Here is an 18,225-nt window from a genome sequence, read left to right on the forward strand (position 1 = left end):
TCCTTCTCTGTTTGTTGGATCTCGGAACCGCAAATCGAATCGAGTGGAAGAGAAAATGTCACCAAATCTGAATCAAGCTCCTGATGCAAATCAGCCCAAAAATCAAAGTATCTCCAGTTACCCCTGTCATACCCCTTTAAATCGATATTTGGCACACCATAAAACGAAAACTCAAGAAACCAAAAAATTGATACGACCAACAACCATGGAATTAAATACTAGAGAGAGAGTGGAAGGTTGGGTGTTAGGACCATATGACTTGGGCCTTTAGCTAGCTCTCTTCCAGCCTGTGATTGTTAGCCCTTAACCAAGTTCACTTAAAGCCCAGCCTGTTGTGCTAGGGTTCCGTTGCAGATTGTATATAAATAGATCATTGTAATCTGAAAAGGATATGAATGAATGAAATCTGCCTATTTTCCTTTCGAACTCTCTTGTTCTTTCCTTTTCTTTCTGCACTGTTGCTTTGATTTCTAGCTTTCTGTGTATGAGACCGATTGGGCCTACCAATTGGTATCACAGCCATTTCGATGGGCAAAAACACTCCTCCCCCTAGCGCCGATCCCGATATCGTTGCCGCGGCATTGGACGTGCGCAACGACCACCTCCGTAACCAGGTCGACGATATCTCCGATTCTGTTTCAGCTCTCGAAAACCAGCAAACAACTTTCCAACAATCTCTTGACCAACTGCAACATTCCAACGCAACCTTTCAAACCACCATCACCTCCCAGTTTGCGTCGTTCCAATCACTACTGTTGGAGGAACTACGCCTTCTGAAATCCACTTTTCCCCCACCTCCGACCACCACGACACCATCGTCAACCCACCCACCCATTCCCGTACCTCCCACTGCTACACCCACCCCTCCCCGTTCCTCCACACCCACCACTCACCCATCTTTCCGCTCCCTCTTTCCACCACCGACTACAACCTATACGGGTTTGGGCCTCTCCCACCCACCCACTTTAGCCACTCTTCCATCGTCAATTCCTTTAACCCGGCCCATACCATCCCCTACTACCATTACACCCAGGCCCATTTCCTCTCACCCATACCAGGCTTCTTCCTCCAATTTCTCTCTACACCCGTCCACCCCGCCCTCATCCTTCTCCCACGCCTTCCACCTCGCACCCAGCCCTCCTTCCACGACCCCCCACCCTCCCTCTCCTTTTACATATCCACCCAACTCATTACACCCCCTGCCCACATCCATTCCATTACCTTCCCACACTCAACCACACTTCACACCCACCTTTCCTCCCCAACCCCCTCATTTTAAACCTATCAAAATCGATTTACCACGTTTTACTGGGGATGACCCTTATGGTTGGCTGGCCATGGCTGAAAGATACCTGGACTACTACGAGGTTCCCCCAAATCAATGGGTTTTGGTGGCAGCCTGTAACTTTGGCGCCGATGCATCGATTTGGATGCGTGGATTCAAACAAAGGTACGGTCGTGATAACTGGAGCCTCTTTGTCGACCTCTTGCTTCAAAGATTTGGCGGTGGTGACCGTGCTAACATTGAATCTCAGCTCACCCACATTCAACACAAAGGCACCATCGATGAATATATCGCCGACTTTACCAAACTGTCTTGTAGGGTGATTGACTGGTCTGAAAACCAGTTGAAACATGTGTTCCTTGGGGGATTACGAGACGACATCCGTCACGATGTCTTGGCTCTCGAACCCGACTCTCTCCACCAAGCCCAGAAGCTCGCCAAAATCTTTGAAACCAAAAACCAGGCCAAACGTTATACCCGACTTTCTCGCCCTTTCCCATCCTCCTCCTTCTCGAGACCACACATTCCCCCCACCACACCTCTTCCCACAGGTCCTCCCCACACTCCATATCACCCACCACAACCCTTCAAACGTTTAAACCCAACGGAAGTCCAAGATAAAATTCGAAAAAAAGAATGTTTTCATTGTTCAGAGCCTTATACCCCTGGCCACAAATGCAAACATCCAATGATGGTATTATTGGACATTGATACCCCCGAGGATGATTCCCATGAATTTCAGGATTGTAATCCTGCGGAGGACAACCCCATTGATCACTCTTGTCACATGCTTGAGCTGTTTTCGATCCCGAACCTTGGATTTGGTCAACCTATGCGATTACGTGGCTCTATTGAATCCACAACGATCAAGGTCCTTATTGACTCCGGCTCTGCTTGTAACCTTTTGAGCGTCGATATTGCCCAGCAGTTAGGGCTGCAAATTGAGCATATTACTCCAATACCATTCACCACAGCTTCTCACAAACAGGTCACCACCACTATACGAGTTCATAATGTGGCTGTCAAATTACAGGATTATACTTTAGTGGGGTCCTTTCTCTTACTCACCATACCTGGTTATGACTTGGTGTTGGGAGCCGAGTGGCTCGAGTCCCTAGGCTGGATAGGTTGGCATTTTCAACACAAAACCATGCTTTTCACAACACATGGCCACACATCCACCCTCCAAAGCCTTCATACGGCCCACCCACCCTTACACCTGTGCCACTCCACTCAATTCCCTTCTTCCACTACTCCCCCACCCCACCGACCCACCTTACCCACCGCCATACCACTTACCCCACCATCTAATACCCATCCCGCCCTTCTTTCCCTGTTATCTCAATACCAACATCTCTTTTCTTCCCCTATTGATCTACCACCACCCAGACATATTGACCACACGATCCCGTTGCTCCCAGATACCCAACCCATCAATGTTCGGCCCTATCGATACCCTCATTCTCAGAAGGCAGAAATTGAGAAACAAGTGCAGGAACTCCTCTCATCCGGTGTCATTCGGAACAGCAACAGTCCATTCTCCTCCCCTGTTCTATTGGTCAAAAAGAAATATGATTCATGGCGTCTTTGCATCGATTATCGAGCTCTCAACGCTGCTACAATTAAGGATCGTTTCCCAATTCCCGTAGTGGATGAGCTTTTGGATGAATTACATGGTGCTTGCGTCTTCTCCAAACTCGACCTCCGCTCCGGGTACCACCAGATACGAATGTGCACAGAAGACATCGCCAAAACTGCCTTTCGTACACACGACGGTCACTACGAATTCTTGGTAATGCCTTTTGGATTGTCCAATGCTCCCTCTACTTTTCAAGCCCTTATGAATTCCATTTTCCGTCCGTACTTACGAAAGTTTGTGTTAGTATTTTTTGATGATATTCCTATGTATAGCTCATCTTTGAATACTCACATTTCCCATTTAGAGACCGTTTTCCAACTTCTCTCCACACACAGCTTGAAAGTGAAGCTCAATAAATGTTCCTTTGGACAACATCAAATTGATTATTTGGGCCATACTATTTCGGGGCATGGTGTTTCTGTGGATACATCTAAAATTGAGGCAATCATCAATTGGCCACGCCCAGTTTGTATTAAAAGCCTTCGCGGCTTTCTGGGCTTAACAGGTTATTATCGTAAGTTCGTCAAGCATTATGGGGTGCTCGCCAAGCCATTAACAACTATGTTGCAGCAGGGCAACTTCTTATGGACTCCTGAATCTCTTAATGCTTTTGAGACCCTGAAACAGGCCCTCACATCCACTCTAGTTCTTGCTCTCCCTGATTTTACAAAGCCATTTGTGGTGGAAACTGATGCCTCCGGCACCGGCATCGGAGCAGTATTGTGCCAAGACGGCCACCCAATCGCTTACCTTAGCAAAGCTTTATCCGGACGCAATCTCGCTCTCTCCACGTATGATAAAGAGCTCCTAGCTATTGTGGTTGCCGTCCAACACTGGAGACCATATCTGTTAGGACAAAAATTCCGGATTGTCACAGATCACAAACCCATCAAGTACTTTCTCGAGCAACGCATCACAACCCCACATCAACAGAAATGGCTTGCCAAACTTTTGGGTTATCACTATTCGGTTGAATACCGACCGGGATAACAAAATGGTGCTCCTGACTCTCTGTCCCGCCAAGCCGAGCCCATGCAGCTGATGGGTCTCTCCTCTCCCATCTTGGACTGTATTCCTGCCTTTCAACAAGCTTATGCGATGGATCCTTCTCTTTCAAGTGTCTGGCCTGCTTTATTGTCTTCTCCCGATGCAACCATTCAAGGTTTTTCCCTCCACAATGGCGTCATACACTACAAGCATCGTATTTATGTTCCTTCTACATCACAATGGCGTCATACAATCCTCGAAGAACTTCATTCTTCCCTACAAGGTGGCCACTCTGGATTCCTTCGAACCTATCATCGCGTGAAACGCAGTTTTCTTTGGCCCGGCATCCGACGCGACGTCAAGACATTGGTTGCCCACTGCAACGAATGCCAACGCCAAAATCATGAAACCATCCACCCCCCGGGCCTCTTGCAGCCATTACCCATCCCCAATGGCATTTGGCAAGATATTGCACTTGATTTTGTCGAGGGTTTACCTTCTTCACATGGTTACACAGTCATCTTGGTTGTGGTCGACCGTCTAACCAAATATGGTCACTTCATCCCCATCAAACACCCATACACTTCAGCTACAATAGCCGACACTTTTATTAAGGAGATTTTCCGTTTACATGGTATGCCCAAATCCATAGTATCCGACCGTGATCCAACGTTTCTCAGCAACTTCTGGAAGGAATTTTTCAAACACCAAGGAAGCAAGCTCTGCCATAGCTCGGCCTACCACCCTCAATCGGATGGCCAAACGGAAGTACTCAATCGCACTTTGGAGCATTATCTCCGATGTTTTTCTGCGGATAAACCAAGCCAGTGGTCTTCCTTCCTGCCATGGGCCGAATGGTGGTATAACACCACCTACCAATCTGCTATCAAGATGTCCCCCTTTCAAGCCTTGTACAGGGTTCCCCCTCCATCTGTCCACACTTATATCCCTGGCACAACAGCAGTTCAGTCAGTCGATGCTGCACTCCAGGACCGAGACCAGCTGCTTCGTCTTTTACGGACTAACATTCAGCTTGCCCAAAACAGAATGAAACAACTCCATGATAAAGGTCGGACTGAACGAGAGTTTATGGTCGGTGATTGGGTCTTTCTCAAGCTTCAACCCTATAGGCAACAATCTATCGCCATGCGCCATTCCAACAAACTTGCACCTAAGTTTTATGGGCCATTTCAAATTCTGGAACGCATTGGCTCGGTGGCTTATCGTCTCAACCTTCCACATGACTCCAAAATCCACCCTGTTTTCCATGTCTCCTTGCTCAAAAAGAAGGTTGGCGCAGCGATTCCTACCAGTCCCACCCTTCCACCGATGGACTCCACGGGATTCTTCACATGGCAACCAGACACAATTTTGGACAGAGGCATCTTCAAGAAAAAGAACAAACCAGTAACTAAATGGTTAATCAAATGGGCCGGACTACCAACGAAAGACGCTACCTGGGAAGAGGCTGATGATATCCTTGCACGTTTTCCTGATTTTCAGACCTGAGGACAGGTCTCTTCTCAAGCGGGGGGGAGTTGTTAGGACCATATGACTTGGGCCTTTAGCTAGCTCTCTTCCAGCCTGTGATTGTTAGCCCTTAACCAAGTTCACTTAAAGCCCAGCCTGTTGTGCTAGGGTTCCCTTGCAGATTGTATATAAATAGATCATTGTAATCTGAAAAGGATATGAATGAATGAAATCTGCCTATTTTCCTTTCGAACTCTCTTGTTCTTTCCTTTTCTTTCTGCACTGTTGCTTTGATTTCTAGCTTTCTGTGTATGAGACCGATTGGGCCTACCAATGGGTTTGGCTTAAATATGATTGAAATCCATCGTGAATTGCGTAGCATCCCTCTACGACGCCAGAGAGGTTGAAATTCTTATGCCTAGCTTCCGGCCACTGGAGCAACGCTCAGCCAGAAAGGATGCAGCCGGGTTTTTTTTTTTCTTTTCATTTTTTACTTTTATTTTTTATTTAATTCATGCAAGGGCTAAATTAAACAATTTTTTTTTAAACGAACAATGGAGAAGTCGGGCAATAATCATCTTGGGGATAGGCAACCCAATACACTTCCTCCTCCCCAAAACACACCAACCCACTTAGGTAATTTTGCTCAAGGTGAGCCTGGTAGAGAAGTCAGGCAATGATCGTCTAGCCTAGCAACCTTGTCTATGTGATGCAAAGCTGACAACATCATAACGTCAGCCACAATCTAAATTATTAAAATTATAAAAAACTAATTTAAAATATAAAAATTATATATTTTGTTTCCTATAAATACCTAATCATGTTCTTCCATTTTACACTACATTTCAATATTTACAAATACTTTCAACTAATCTTTTATTATTATTTGAAATTAAAATTAAAGTTATCTTTTATTATTTTATAAAATAAAAAATATTAATATTTTAATACGAATTGCCTGGGTTATTCAATTTAAGGGTGGAAATACACTTGGGCAGTTACTGTTCAGGCAATAATTCACTGCAAGTAGTTGTTGTTCATTTAAGGGGATTGAGTTGTCTATTGCCCATGGGGGCCTTGCTACACTAGAAGTGCTCTAAGTCTAAGGGGGAGGGGAATGAGTTTAGCCTCACAATGAGTTTGCAATAATGTAATTGGCAAGAATCGAACCTATTACTTCTCACTTACAAGTGAAGAGGAATACCACTAGACCGTAGTACTAAGTGGCAGGGCTAAATTAAACAATTAATTTTGTTTTTATAGTCCAAATGGCATCTTAATATTGGAGTTGATGTCATACATTGTGCCACTTCAGCACACTAACATATTTTTAACGGAATTCAAATAGAATGACAACATTGATTTACATCACCCATTTTCAGGTTCGACATTAATTGCTTTTTAACTTGAGGCATCATCTTGATAGGGTGGGTCAATTTCATAAAATCATTTGTGTTTATTAACAAGGTAATATAATCTTTGTGTTTATTAACAAGGTAATATAATCTTTATGTTTATTAACAAGGTAATATAATATCATTTATTATATTAAGAGAAGAACCCTTGTCAACTTTTTGTCCCATTTTTTCCAATTTCACCCTTATTTTTTAATACACACTATTGACATGAGGGCAAAATAGTAATTTTGTACCTTTTGACAAAATGACAATCATATCCCTATTTTACCCTCTTTTTTTTGATAAAATGACAATCATATCCCTATTTTTTCTATTTTACCTTCACTTTTGATACACAATAAGAGAAATTGTCAAACTATCATTTTTTCATACTCTTTTTAAAATTTTAAAAACTAATCACACTCCTTAATAAAAAATTTAAAAAAAAAACAAAAAACAAAATGAAATTGTTCACACACACAGTGTGTGCTCATCGGGTAGTACCCATTAAGATAATTTAAAGTTCGTTCTACTTATAGTTGTCAAGTTTTTGGATATGGTGTAATTCATAATTTGTGAATGATAAACAAATTAAATCATGGACTATTAATATCAATGGTTGGATATGGTGTAATTCATAATTTGTGAATGATAAACAAATTAAATCATGGACTATTAATATCAATGGTTGATCTCAGTTTATTATCTTGAAATTTATCAGTTTTCAACATTTCATACATTAGGTTTTTTTCATCCCAGTATGATACCTAAAGTTATAATTTTAGAACATTTTCATGCATCCATTAAAATGTATGTTAAAACAACGATTAACCTATGACGTGACATTCACATAAACAACAATTAAGCGACACATGTCAATCTGAGCGCATGTCAATATTAAAAAATTAAAAAATTAATATAAAAAAAATTTCTGTTCTCTTCCCCCTCCTTCGACTCCCCTGATCCCTCCCACTCCTCCCTTTTCACCTCCCCGACCCACCTCCCCCCTTTCTTCCACCCTCTTCACCTCCATTCCCTTCTCTCTCCCCAGATCAACCCCCACCCAACCCCACCATCCATCATCGTACCCAAAGCATCGATACCCGGGGCCGCGACCGCTGGAGTTCGGAACATCGCCAATATTATTGTCGAGGTCCGTCACGTTTTTGGCATAATTTGGGCCTCCGAGCTCCACAATCTGTCGCTCCCAATGGACCTTCTCTCGAATCAGCTTATTGATCTTGTCGTTGAGGTCGCATGTCCGATGCTCCCCGAGGGCTTCGTTCTGGATCTCGGCGACTTTTCGGCCGATTTCCCTCTATGATTTGCTGCCGCCATCTAGAGGCCTCAGCGAGGTCGCGAGACTCGGAGGCGAGGTATGGGCGTCGCTCTTGGCTTCTTCTTTTCTTCGGCTTTGAGGGCAATGAATCGATTGAGCACCGACTGCGTTTTCTCTTCGTTACGAGCCAGTGCAATTAATTTGCAGTAGATATTGATTCAGGCGAGAAGCGTCGTGGAATTTGATTAAACCCTAAAAATAACCCTAGTTGGAGAATGCAAAACGTGCAGTCTTGGATAATTGGGGATTTTTTGTTCAACCTTGAGAGTGAAATAGTGGCTGTTAACCGCGAAAGGTGAAAATTTATAACTGTTGAACTGAACTGATATTAGCAGAAGCTTTGGGTGCGGCGATGGATGGTGGGGTTAGGTACATGCAGTGGCGAAGCCAGGATTTCTCGGGGCAGGGGCGAACTTAAACGAATGCAAGGTTAAAGAAAAATAGCAACAATTAAATTTTTTTATATAGTAATGTCTTCTATAATTAATCAATACAAACAAATTACAATTGTTACCGACGAGGTTTCATGCCATGAAAACGTCGCATAATAGGCTCATTATCAATAAAAGCAAATACATATTTCTCAATGTAAACAAGCATGCTATCACTCAACCACTTAAACTTATCAAACCAACGAATGATAAAACATCGATTGTCGCTAACCTTTCTAGGCATGATGTGGTCTCTAGGTTGACAAGGATCAACTTGGAGATAGTGTCTACGAATTGCTTCACGATAATTAGGTGGATAATCAAGCATTCGACGTCTATGTGCAAGGTCTGCAGGAAGATTAGCCAATATTTCATCCAACCCAGTGGCTTCACTTTGTTGTGACCTACTTGGAATATTTGAAGGAGGACTTCTTGGAATATTTGAAGGAGGAGGAGGACTACTCGGAATATTTGAAGGAGAAGGACTACCCGAAATGTTTGAAGGAGGATTTAAGCATTGTTTCTTATAGTATCGTTCCATTACGTAACTGTAAAATAGAAAGAAATAAAAATTCTTAGACTCTTAATCCTAAAGTAGACTATACTATTACTATCCTATGCATAATAACTAATCCAACCAACCAACAATTCAATTAATCAAAAGTACTAATATTATAGACAAGTCCATCTGATTTTGCTTGAGCTGATGTCTTTTCATTGCGTCCATCCTGGTGGTTTATTACCAATAATTTTAGTTAAAGATGGCTTTCGACATGCCAATTTATCTATATGTACAATTATACAGACATATGATAAGAGGAAGAAGCAAATTAAAAGCACAATTCTTCTAATTCACCCTAAAAAATAATTTCATAATTTCATATCAATAATCATAGAAGCATATGATTCACATCAATAATCAATAACCAATAACCATATTAATGCATTACCATATGATTCTATACCAATTAAATGAAATTTGTATTAAATAATTAATTAGGGTTAGGGATTATACATTTAAGAATTAAAAAATTTACCTTTAAATGGTGATTGGTGGAAGGCAACGGCTCAAGCTCAAGCTGGAGAGGAGAGTGGCTTGTGAACTGTGAAGGCTCAACAGAAATTAAAGGGGACTTGGCGTTGGCTTGGTTGCTGGGATTTTGGGGAGCAACTTGGCTCTCTCTGTGTGTTGATTGGTGAACGAACGGCACGGGATAAGGAAAGTAAAGGGGAACGGGGTCGGGGGGGGGGACATATAGGGTTTTGGGGCGACACGCGGAAGCGGTCCCCCTTTATAATTTTTTTTTAATTCAAATATACAAAACGGCGCCGTTTTGTTTTACAATTTTTAAATTTTTTTTACTAGGCCCAAAACGACATCGTTTTGGCCTGGTTTAAAAAAAAAAAATTTAACAACAATCTGCTGCTGCTGTGTGCAACAGAACAGATTGCAGATTGCCCAGAAAAAACAAAGGAGATGAACCAGGGTTTTCCGGTGAGGCGCGCACGAGGGGAGTGGCGAAGAGCTAGGTCTAGTGGTGTTTCCCAGCGAGGGGAGTGGCGGCCGCCACTTCTCGCCCTCACGTGGCTTCGCCACTGGGTACAAGTTGATCTGGGGAGAGAGAAGGGAAGGGAGGTGAAAAGGGTGGAGGAGATGGAGGATGAGGATGAGGGAGGTGAAGAGGGAGGAGTGGGAGGGATCAGGGGAGTGAAGAGGGAGGGGAAGATAAAAGATTTTTTTTTTTTTTAATATTCACGTAGTTTGTATTAACATGTGACATCAAGTTATTGTTCACGTGCACATGCGCATCACGTCATAAGGTTAATAACTGTTTTAACAGACAACTTAACGGATGTATGAAAATGTTCTAGAATTACAATTTTATGTACGAAATTGGACGAAAAAAAATTTGATGTATAAAATGTTAAAAATAAAAAAACTTTAGAATAGTAGGAGCACCAATATTAAACTTCAAACAAGAAATAAGTAATTTTTTTTTTTAAAAGATGTTTTTCTTCACATTTGGTACCGTTGGCCGGTCCCAAATTAAAAGACGCATTTTTCAATTGTCGAGAAAAATTGTATGCTAGTATAATTCTATTTTCTGGGTACTATGACATGGGCAATAATGTATATCTGTTAGAGCATGATGTGATAATAGATAATGTGGTATCCCTAAACTACAAATTTTTACCAGTTTTGACTCCTATATCGCACAATTCAAAGTGAAGTAAAAAGTTCACCAGAAACAGAAGTTGGGAGTGGAAAGAGCTGGCGACTTTGCAAGAGTTTCATCTTAATCTTGGATAAAACCTTGTTCGTTGTTGTATTGGTACAAATATAATGAATTAGCATGTGTATCGTTGAAGGCTAAGGAAGCTGCATGACAGAAACAAGGATATTCTATTACGTCGATCGAAGACGTGTGATTGACTTACATTCACCAAGTGCTAAATTACTTACTAATGTATGGCTGGATCATGGATGGATGAAAATCCAAAAAGCTTGAAGCATATATACATATATGGTAAAATGCAAACGGATTAGTCTATCTGACTCAAATCAGCCGTCAGCTTCAAACTTATTGCACTCAGCAGCTTATATCTAATTGCTTTAGTACATATCAGTTGAGAAACGCCACTGTAACCTAATCACTTGCTGCCATATATATTCTTTCAAATTTCCCATATTAAGCACCTCCATACCTGATACTTCAGTCGCAGCCCCATAAACTAAAACTGCCATCAGAATCAGATTCAGAGCACATAGATAGTTGATGTTACCTTCCCTTCCACTTGCATGTTACTGGGGCCTAAATTATACTACGTTGCCAACTGCGGCCGAAGTTTCCTCGTTAACCACTTCTTTCGTAATTTAACACCCAATGCCATAAATGTTTTTGCCTTCTTTTCATCCTCTAGCAAATCACAAGCATCTAACACGAGGTCTTCATCCATGTCTGGTAATGCTTGTATTGCTTCAATCACACTTTCTATTGAGCCAGAGTTCATGTTCGCATCATATCTCTTCTTATCTGACAGCAACGAAACAGCAGATGCCATCTCACGAAGAGCACTAGCCATGCCACCATCTGCTTCTCGGGATCTTTTTGGATGAGCCTGATTTGAGCAGTTTTCTAGTTGACGCCTTTTCTTATGGCACATAAGGCTCGACTCCTGCACCTCAACAACATCATCCTCCGCGGAAACTGATGTAGATGCAGACTGAAGACTAGTTAATGCTCCACAAAACTTGGCGCCTTCAACTTGATTTTGTTGCTCTACATCTTGACCTGAATAGCAGTCTCTGTCATCAAGACTTGGATCACATATCATGCATAAATCTTTATAATATGGGACAGGTCGGGTCATGAACTGCCTTGCATCAGTATGTTCCTGCATGTTACGATAACAATATTTTCTTCTGACTCTGAATAATGAAACAAAGATAATCATCATGATTATATTGGGAGGAACTCAACGGGAATATTATGTGCAATACATAAATAATAAAAGTCTTCAATTGAATAAATATGTGGTATTTGAATAGATAATTACCTTAATATAATCCTGCCAAACATAATCATCAGCTGTCACCATATGGCGCTTATCATCCCAACAAAAGCCATCTAATTCAAGTAGATTCTTTATAACATTATATTGCCTTTTCAGAGTTTTGTGCCGATTTTTAAGAACATCCATATCATAATTAAAGCCAAACTTAGCATTGAATAATGCTATCATCTCCTTCCAAGCTTGTTTACGAAACACACCATCAACCCTGCTGCCTTTCCGCACCTGTTCTTGCAAAAGGTCAATGAAATAACAGTCCATGGGCGGCTGCCAGTAAGTTCTGGAGCGATTACTAGCTGTGATTTCAGGAACACTTGTAATAGCATGCTGGCTAACATCAAAACATTTTTCCGAGATAGCGACTCCATAATCCTCACCAACAATGATATCACGAAGAGCCTCTGCTTTGTCCTGATTAACGTTCGTCGGCTGTGTGGCTGCTGTTTTACCAGTCTCGCTTGAATGTGATGACTCCTCAGGAACATTATCACCTGGCATGAACAGGTTAAGAAGCAGAATTAAAAACTCCTGGCAAAACAACTGCCCCTAATCATTACATATTTTTAACATTTGCATCAAGGACACAACAATGATTACCTTTCTCTTCGAATGCTGCATCGCCATATATCAAACACAAATCACGATAATAAGGGATGGTTTTTATTCTGAATGACCGTGCATCTGGGTGTACCTGAAACCATAATCTGTAAAGTCTCTTGACATGGTTAAGAGAGGGAAATTTTGGAAAAGAAAGGAGAAAGCTCAGGTGATTTGAGTATACCTTAATATATCCATCCCAGGCATTATTATCAGCAGTCACCATTTGTCGCGTTTCATCCCAACTGAATCCCCTCTGATGAAGGAGAATTTTTACAGCCTTGTACAAATTCCTTAGTGTTTTGTGCCGATTTTTCAGAACATCTTTTTCATAGGGGAAGTTGAATTTTGCATTGAACAAGGATGTCATATGCTTCCAGGCACGCTTGCTAAATAAATGATCATCAAATTTATTTCCTTTGCCAACTTGCTCTAACATGAGATCAATGAAATATCGATCCATTTCAGGGGTCCAGACCGTTCTTAGGCGATCACCACCAGTTCGGGCACGGGTACCCATACTGCTGGAATCTGAGTGAGTATCAGTAATGAGCACAAAAAATCACTAAACGGCATTACATTCAGATCAAACTAATTATGATCTCTCCCATATAACAACGAAGCAAGTCTCTGCCCATGTTCTTTGTCTACTTAATAGTGAGGAATTCTGAATGCAATAGGATGGTTGGTTGGTTGCTTCAGAAAAAAAATGATGGAGTGATATCAAAGCATACTATAGTATGTATCTATCTACCTTTCAATCTCAAGTCCCAATGTCTCAAACATACCTCCCTCCCAAGTTCTACTAACTTTTTGCAATCCATTTCTGGCTTACTTTGCCTAAATCCCTTGTAATTTGAAACTTGAAAGTCCCGCACCCAAACATATAGAAGAGAAAATTTCACTGCTGAGTGCTAACTGCACTCAAAGAATGTGTTAGCAGTATTAATTCATTAAGACATATCATCTTAATAAAATTCACGTTTTGAAACTTTCTCGCTCAAATCTGCACACCATATAAACTTACTTTTTATGATAATTGACAACAGGGGAAATGTAATGAATAACTCGAGAGAATAATTGGTCACTACCAACCTCGGAATCGATCGGCAAATCTGGCTGGGGCTGCTCCTGCTGGAGTGCGTTTTCTGCGCGAGCTCGGGGATAAGGTTTTCCTGGATAAGGTTGTATCCTCTTCCTAATTAGAATAGTATGCTAACCCCAACCCTAGTTACACTAACCCCTCATTGTGGGAAGCACATAAGACCATTTCCAAAGAAATGTCAAAATTTTGATAAAAATAAATGAAGATGTCAAATTTTAAAACATAAAATTAAATTTGAATTGATATGTCAAATTAAAAAATTTTTTTTTTATAGTTGTAATTTAATATTTTAAAAAAAAAGATAAGTATAAAAATTATGAAAAACATTTATTAATTACTAAAAATAGATTTGACCTCTCATTCCCATTTAATATTTTTATAGTTGTAATGTTCTATTTTACCGTTATCACTGATGTGAACTTTTTGACATCTCATTTAGAGATGCTCTAACATCTTGACAAGAAATTATCATATACAACCAAAATTTACTCTCTACTTTCATAAATGTCAATTTTTATAAAAACTATCAATTATAACAAAAAACTGTTGGGTTTTCTGCTCAAAATTAGGATGATGCAATAAATTAGGTTTGTGTTACCTATTTGGTTTTGGTGTCCTATTTGGGTTTGGTTTTGACTTCTTAGTTAGTTTCCTTGGTGGAGAGATTTTGTTAATTACCTTTTTTATTAGGATTTAGATTTATTTCCTATTAGGATTCTTATTGTAACCTAAGTCCTATGCACTATAAATAGGACCTTAGGGTTAGTGTATTTAGTGTGACTCATTCGTGTGGCAATTTGGTGAGAGTCAATTTGTGAGTTTGTGAGTTAGAGAGCAATTTTGGAGAATCTTCTCCGTTTGTTTTGAGTTCTCTACTCGTTTGGTTTAGGATTTGTAATTGTGGAATTTAGGTTGTGAGAGTTTAAATACTCTTTTGTAATCTCAATTTGTTTGGTGAAATTCTTAGCCGTGCTTCGCTCATGGACGTAGGCTTTACGCCGAACCACGTAAATCTCTTGTGTTAGTTTGAGATTGTTTGTTTTAGCTTTCACCTACGATATTGATATTGGTACTTTGTTAGAATTCGTTTCCGTTTGCTCATAAAAGTACAATAAAAACACATCTAAATAGACTTAAATGCCCTAAAAATTAACTTACATTGCCGAAAATTTTATTTCACACCAGTAAAGTTTTATCACATGTAAATATTTCCAGAACATTAACAACACCAGTGCCGGCTCACATTCCTAAAGGGATGATGGAAAGATATTGACTTTTTTTTTCTCAAATTCAAAAGAAATTAAAAGAGCCTTTCTTGTATAAATAATTTTTTTTTTTAGGATCAGGATCCTCTCCTGACCAGGCCTATCAGGCCGTTCAATTTTTATCCAACGACTACAAACAGGGGGCCTCTCTAAAAGTTATAATAATTATAGTCGTTGGATAAAAATTGAACAGCCCAATGGGCCTGGTCAGGAAGATCCTCTCCATCTGCCCAGGAGAGGATCCTGATCCTTTTTTTTAATGTTAAATCAACTTCCTGATTGGAGTTCTTTGGCTCGTTTCATGACGATTTCATCTAAATGGATCAAAGATGCTTTATTCTTTTTAGTTTTTACTAAGATCAAAACGAAGCTATATAATTTCCGTTATTTGTAGTGCCTTTTATTAATGGCCATAACTAAAAGGTTGATATATTCAGAGAACAATTTTCTTCACAAATGAATTCAAATCCATCAAAGCCTGTAAATTTTCATAATTTTATAAAATAGAGTTTGGAATTTAGGGTCTTTGTTCGCGGAGAAGCTGCTCATTCACTACAAAAGAAAAGGACGAAGCCAAGAGTTTGGATTTTAGGTCTATCGTTTTTAAGTTTGAGGGTAATTGGGTTGACATGAGGGTAATTGGGTTGACATTTACGAAATTGGAGGCTAAATTTTAGCCATATATGATACAAATCCCATCTTGACCTAGCAATTTTTTTTTCTTTTTAGTACAAACGTATAGGCTGGCAAATCTATTTCTTTTTGGTAGAAACGTACAAGCTGAATTAATAAATTAATTGTAAACTCATCATTCCTTTTATTCAACAATACAACTAATCATTTAATTAAGATCAAATAAGATCAGTTGATGAAGTTGTCGGCACAATGAGTGAATGTGAGTCTCAAATCAGCAGAAGAATGCATAAAAGGTAAAACCCACAAAACCTCACTATGGTAAAACCCATGGTGGGTTAAAAACTCATAGACTAAGGAGAAAAGTGAAAAGTTGCATTAAGTCAAAACTATACGTCTTCTGGACACAAGTAGCAAGCTCGCAAGGGTATGATCAACCAAGATAGGTGCCTCATCAAAACCTAGTTAGGTAGCAAAAATCCAGTGGGAAAAAATGCTTCTAATCGTACAAGAAAAGTACATTAAGGTCAAATAAGTATAGTTTTGGATACACCCCTTGAGATTGACAAAACTTCCAAATGAGAACTACAAGCATTAGATATGAATAGGTAGGCATACCAATTCCTCATACAAGCTTCTGGAAGGTTGACTTCGGTAGTGACGTCGTGCAGAGATCAACAAGGTTGTTTGAAATCAGATTGCATGACTTCAATCTCCTGATGCTTTGTTGATGTGATGTAGACGCAATATATCTTGGCTTTGACTTCGACTTCGTTGATGTATCATGTCTTGGTCGAGTTGATACATGCGACATAGTCTTCATGGATCGTCGTTGAGACTCAACGACGGATGAAAACAGTAGGTACTTCGAATATGCTCAACAAGAACTCTCAACCATGTCTCACATGTGGCGTAGTGAAGCTGAGTCTTGGAATGATTCTAAAACCTCGTAACTAAGGCTATATTATGGACCTCTAAGATATTGTGGTATCCCTAATGGTATAGACATAACCCTTTTGGGAATGTACCTTGTGCGGGTTTGATGCGTAACTAGCATCAGCATAACAAACAAGACAAACATCATTCTGAGGATCAGAGGGTCAGCTTCATTTAAGATGCGTTGGGATTAGCTCAAATCCGTAGTACCTTCAGGGTAACAAAAATACGTTCTTAATACCAATTCAATGGTTGCGTGTAGGCGCAATGTTGCATCTTTACCAATAAATCAACAACGAATGAGATGTCCTTTCTAATGCAATGAGCTAAGTACAACAAAACGCAAAGTTAAACTCAAATATAAAACCTCAGATTCCATAACCTCTTCAAGGTTTTCATTTGGATATAACATCTGGAAGATCATAGGTATGCTTAAAGATAACACCTTCGGGATGTAGTTCGACTAGTGGATCAAAATACTTTCACAACAATGCTTGAACTTCAAGTCAAGACATAAACGAGTTTTCACAAGATCATTCATCTCAAATTCCATCTTCAGGTGCTAGGCAATTTTCTCAAGCTTTTCCTGAGTCTTAATGAGATTCATGTCATGGACATAAACTGCAACTCTAGCAATTCAGAATAAGACTTCATAGTTTAACAATCAAGGGCATAATGTCATATCCCTGAATGATTAAATAATCACTTAGACGGGTATATCATATCCATTGGATTGTTTCAATCCATAAGCGGACGCCTCAAACGAGTTGAAAGTGTATTATGTGGTTTGAAACTATTTGAACCAGTCCATGTATATTCTTTGAGAACTCACAAGTCAATCTCCGTATCAATATCCTTATGGAGAAACACTAACCACATTCATAATGTTGCAATCAATCACAGGGTGTTTGAGAGAAACCTTGCACTGTAAGGCGTTTATTATATCTCACTATATCGGACATCTCATTACGCTTCATTTCCCACTAGTAACACTACAGGGTTACCGTGTAGAAACTGTAGATCCAAAACACACTTTGGTAAGAAATTAAACATGGATTGTAATTTCGGTTATCCCATCAGTTCTACGTTATCACTAATCAACGGAACACAATTCGATATTGTTGTTTTTTATTTATGTCGGTATTTACCATATAAGTGAAAACATCATCGGTGATAATCTCATTCCAATTCCATATTGTGGATGCAAATTTTCTCCTCTTCGATCTTGGACGATTTTGCACCTACAAAACAACTAGCACCTTAGGTTAAGGCCAAAAGCCTCACGCGCCCACGGTGAATGGGGGGGGCTTTGGCCGAAGAACCTCCGATGCCAAAGTTAGAATTTTTAGAGAGAAATAGTGTTTAGAGTGTTTTGGAATTTTTGCAAGAGATTTGGAATGAGTGTTTGGTAGAAATGGGTGACTATTTATAGGACCAAAATGGTCCACATTTTCAAGAAAAGGGCCGGCCCCTTTGTGTGCTTTTGGGTGAATTTTTGGTTTTATTAGCCACTTTATTGGCTAATAAAATACAATAGAAATAAATGGGAAGTTACTAAATTGAATGGT

At 40.0% G+C, this 18,225-nt stretch overlaps 1 protein-coding gene across 7 annotated transcripts; it reads right to left on the bottom strand.

Annotated features, from left to right (window-relative positions):
- Positions 1-10,933: 10,933 nt before the first annotated feature.
- LOC103432649 (L10-interacting MYB domain-containing protein) lies at positions 10,934-13,956 on the bottom strand. 7 transcript variants are annotated; one of them, XM_070819481.1, is made up of 5 exons: positions 13,814-13,956; positions 12,903-13,249; positions 12,719-12,812; positions 12,107-12,612; positions 10,934-11,944 (listed from the first exon to the last, which is right to left on the bottom strand). In XM_070819481.1, exons 2-5 carry the CDS (start codon positions 13,236-13,238, stop codon positions 11,372-11,374), a joined length of 1,509 nt encoding a protein of 502 aa, XP_070675582.1. In that variant the 5' UTR covers positions 13,239-13,249; positions 13,814-13,956; the 3' UTR covers positions 10,934-11,371. The 7 variants fall into 7 exon arrangements, with proteins under 7 accessions (XP_070675582.1, XP_070675585.1, XP_070675583.1 ...); XM_070819484.1 differs by having other exon boundaries at positions 12,903-13,242; positions 13,814-13,949; XM_070819482.1 differs by having other exon boundaries at positions 12,903-13,636; positions 13,814-13,939.
- Positions 13,957-18,225: the final 4,269 nt, after the last annotated feature.

The sequence above is a fragment of the Malus domestica genome, chromosome 03 (assembly GCF_042453785.1).
Source record: "Malus domestica chromosome 03, GDT2T_hap1".
NCBI classification, from domain to species: Eukaryota; Viridiplantae; Streptophyta; class Magnoliopsida; order Rosales; family Rosaceae; genus Malus; species Malus domestica.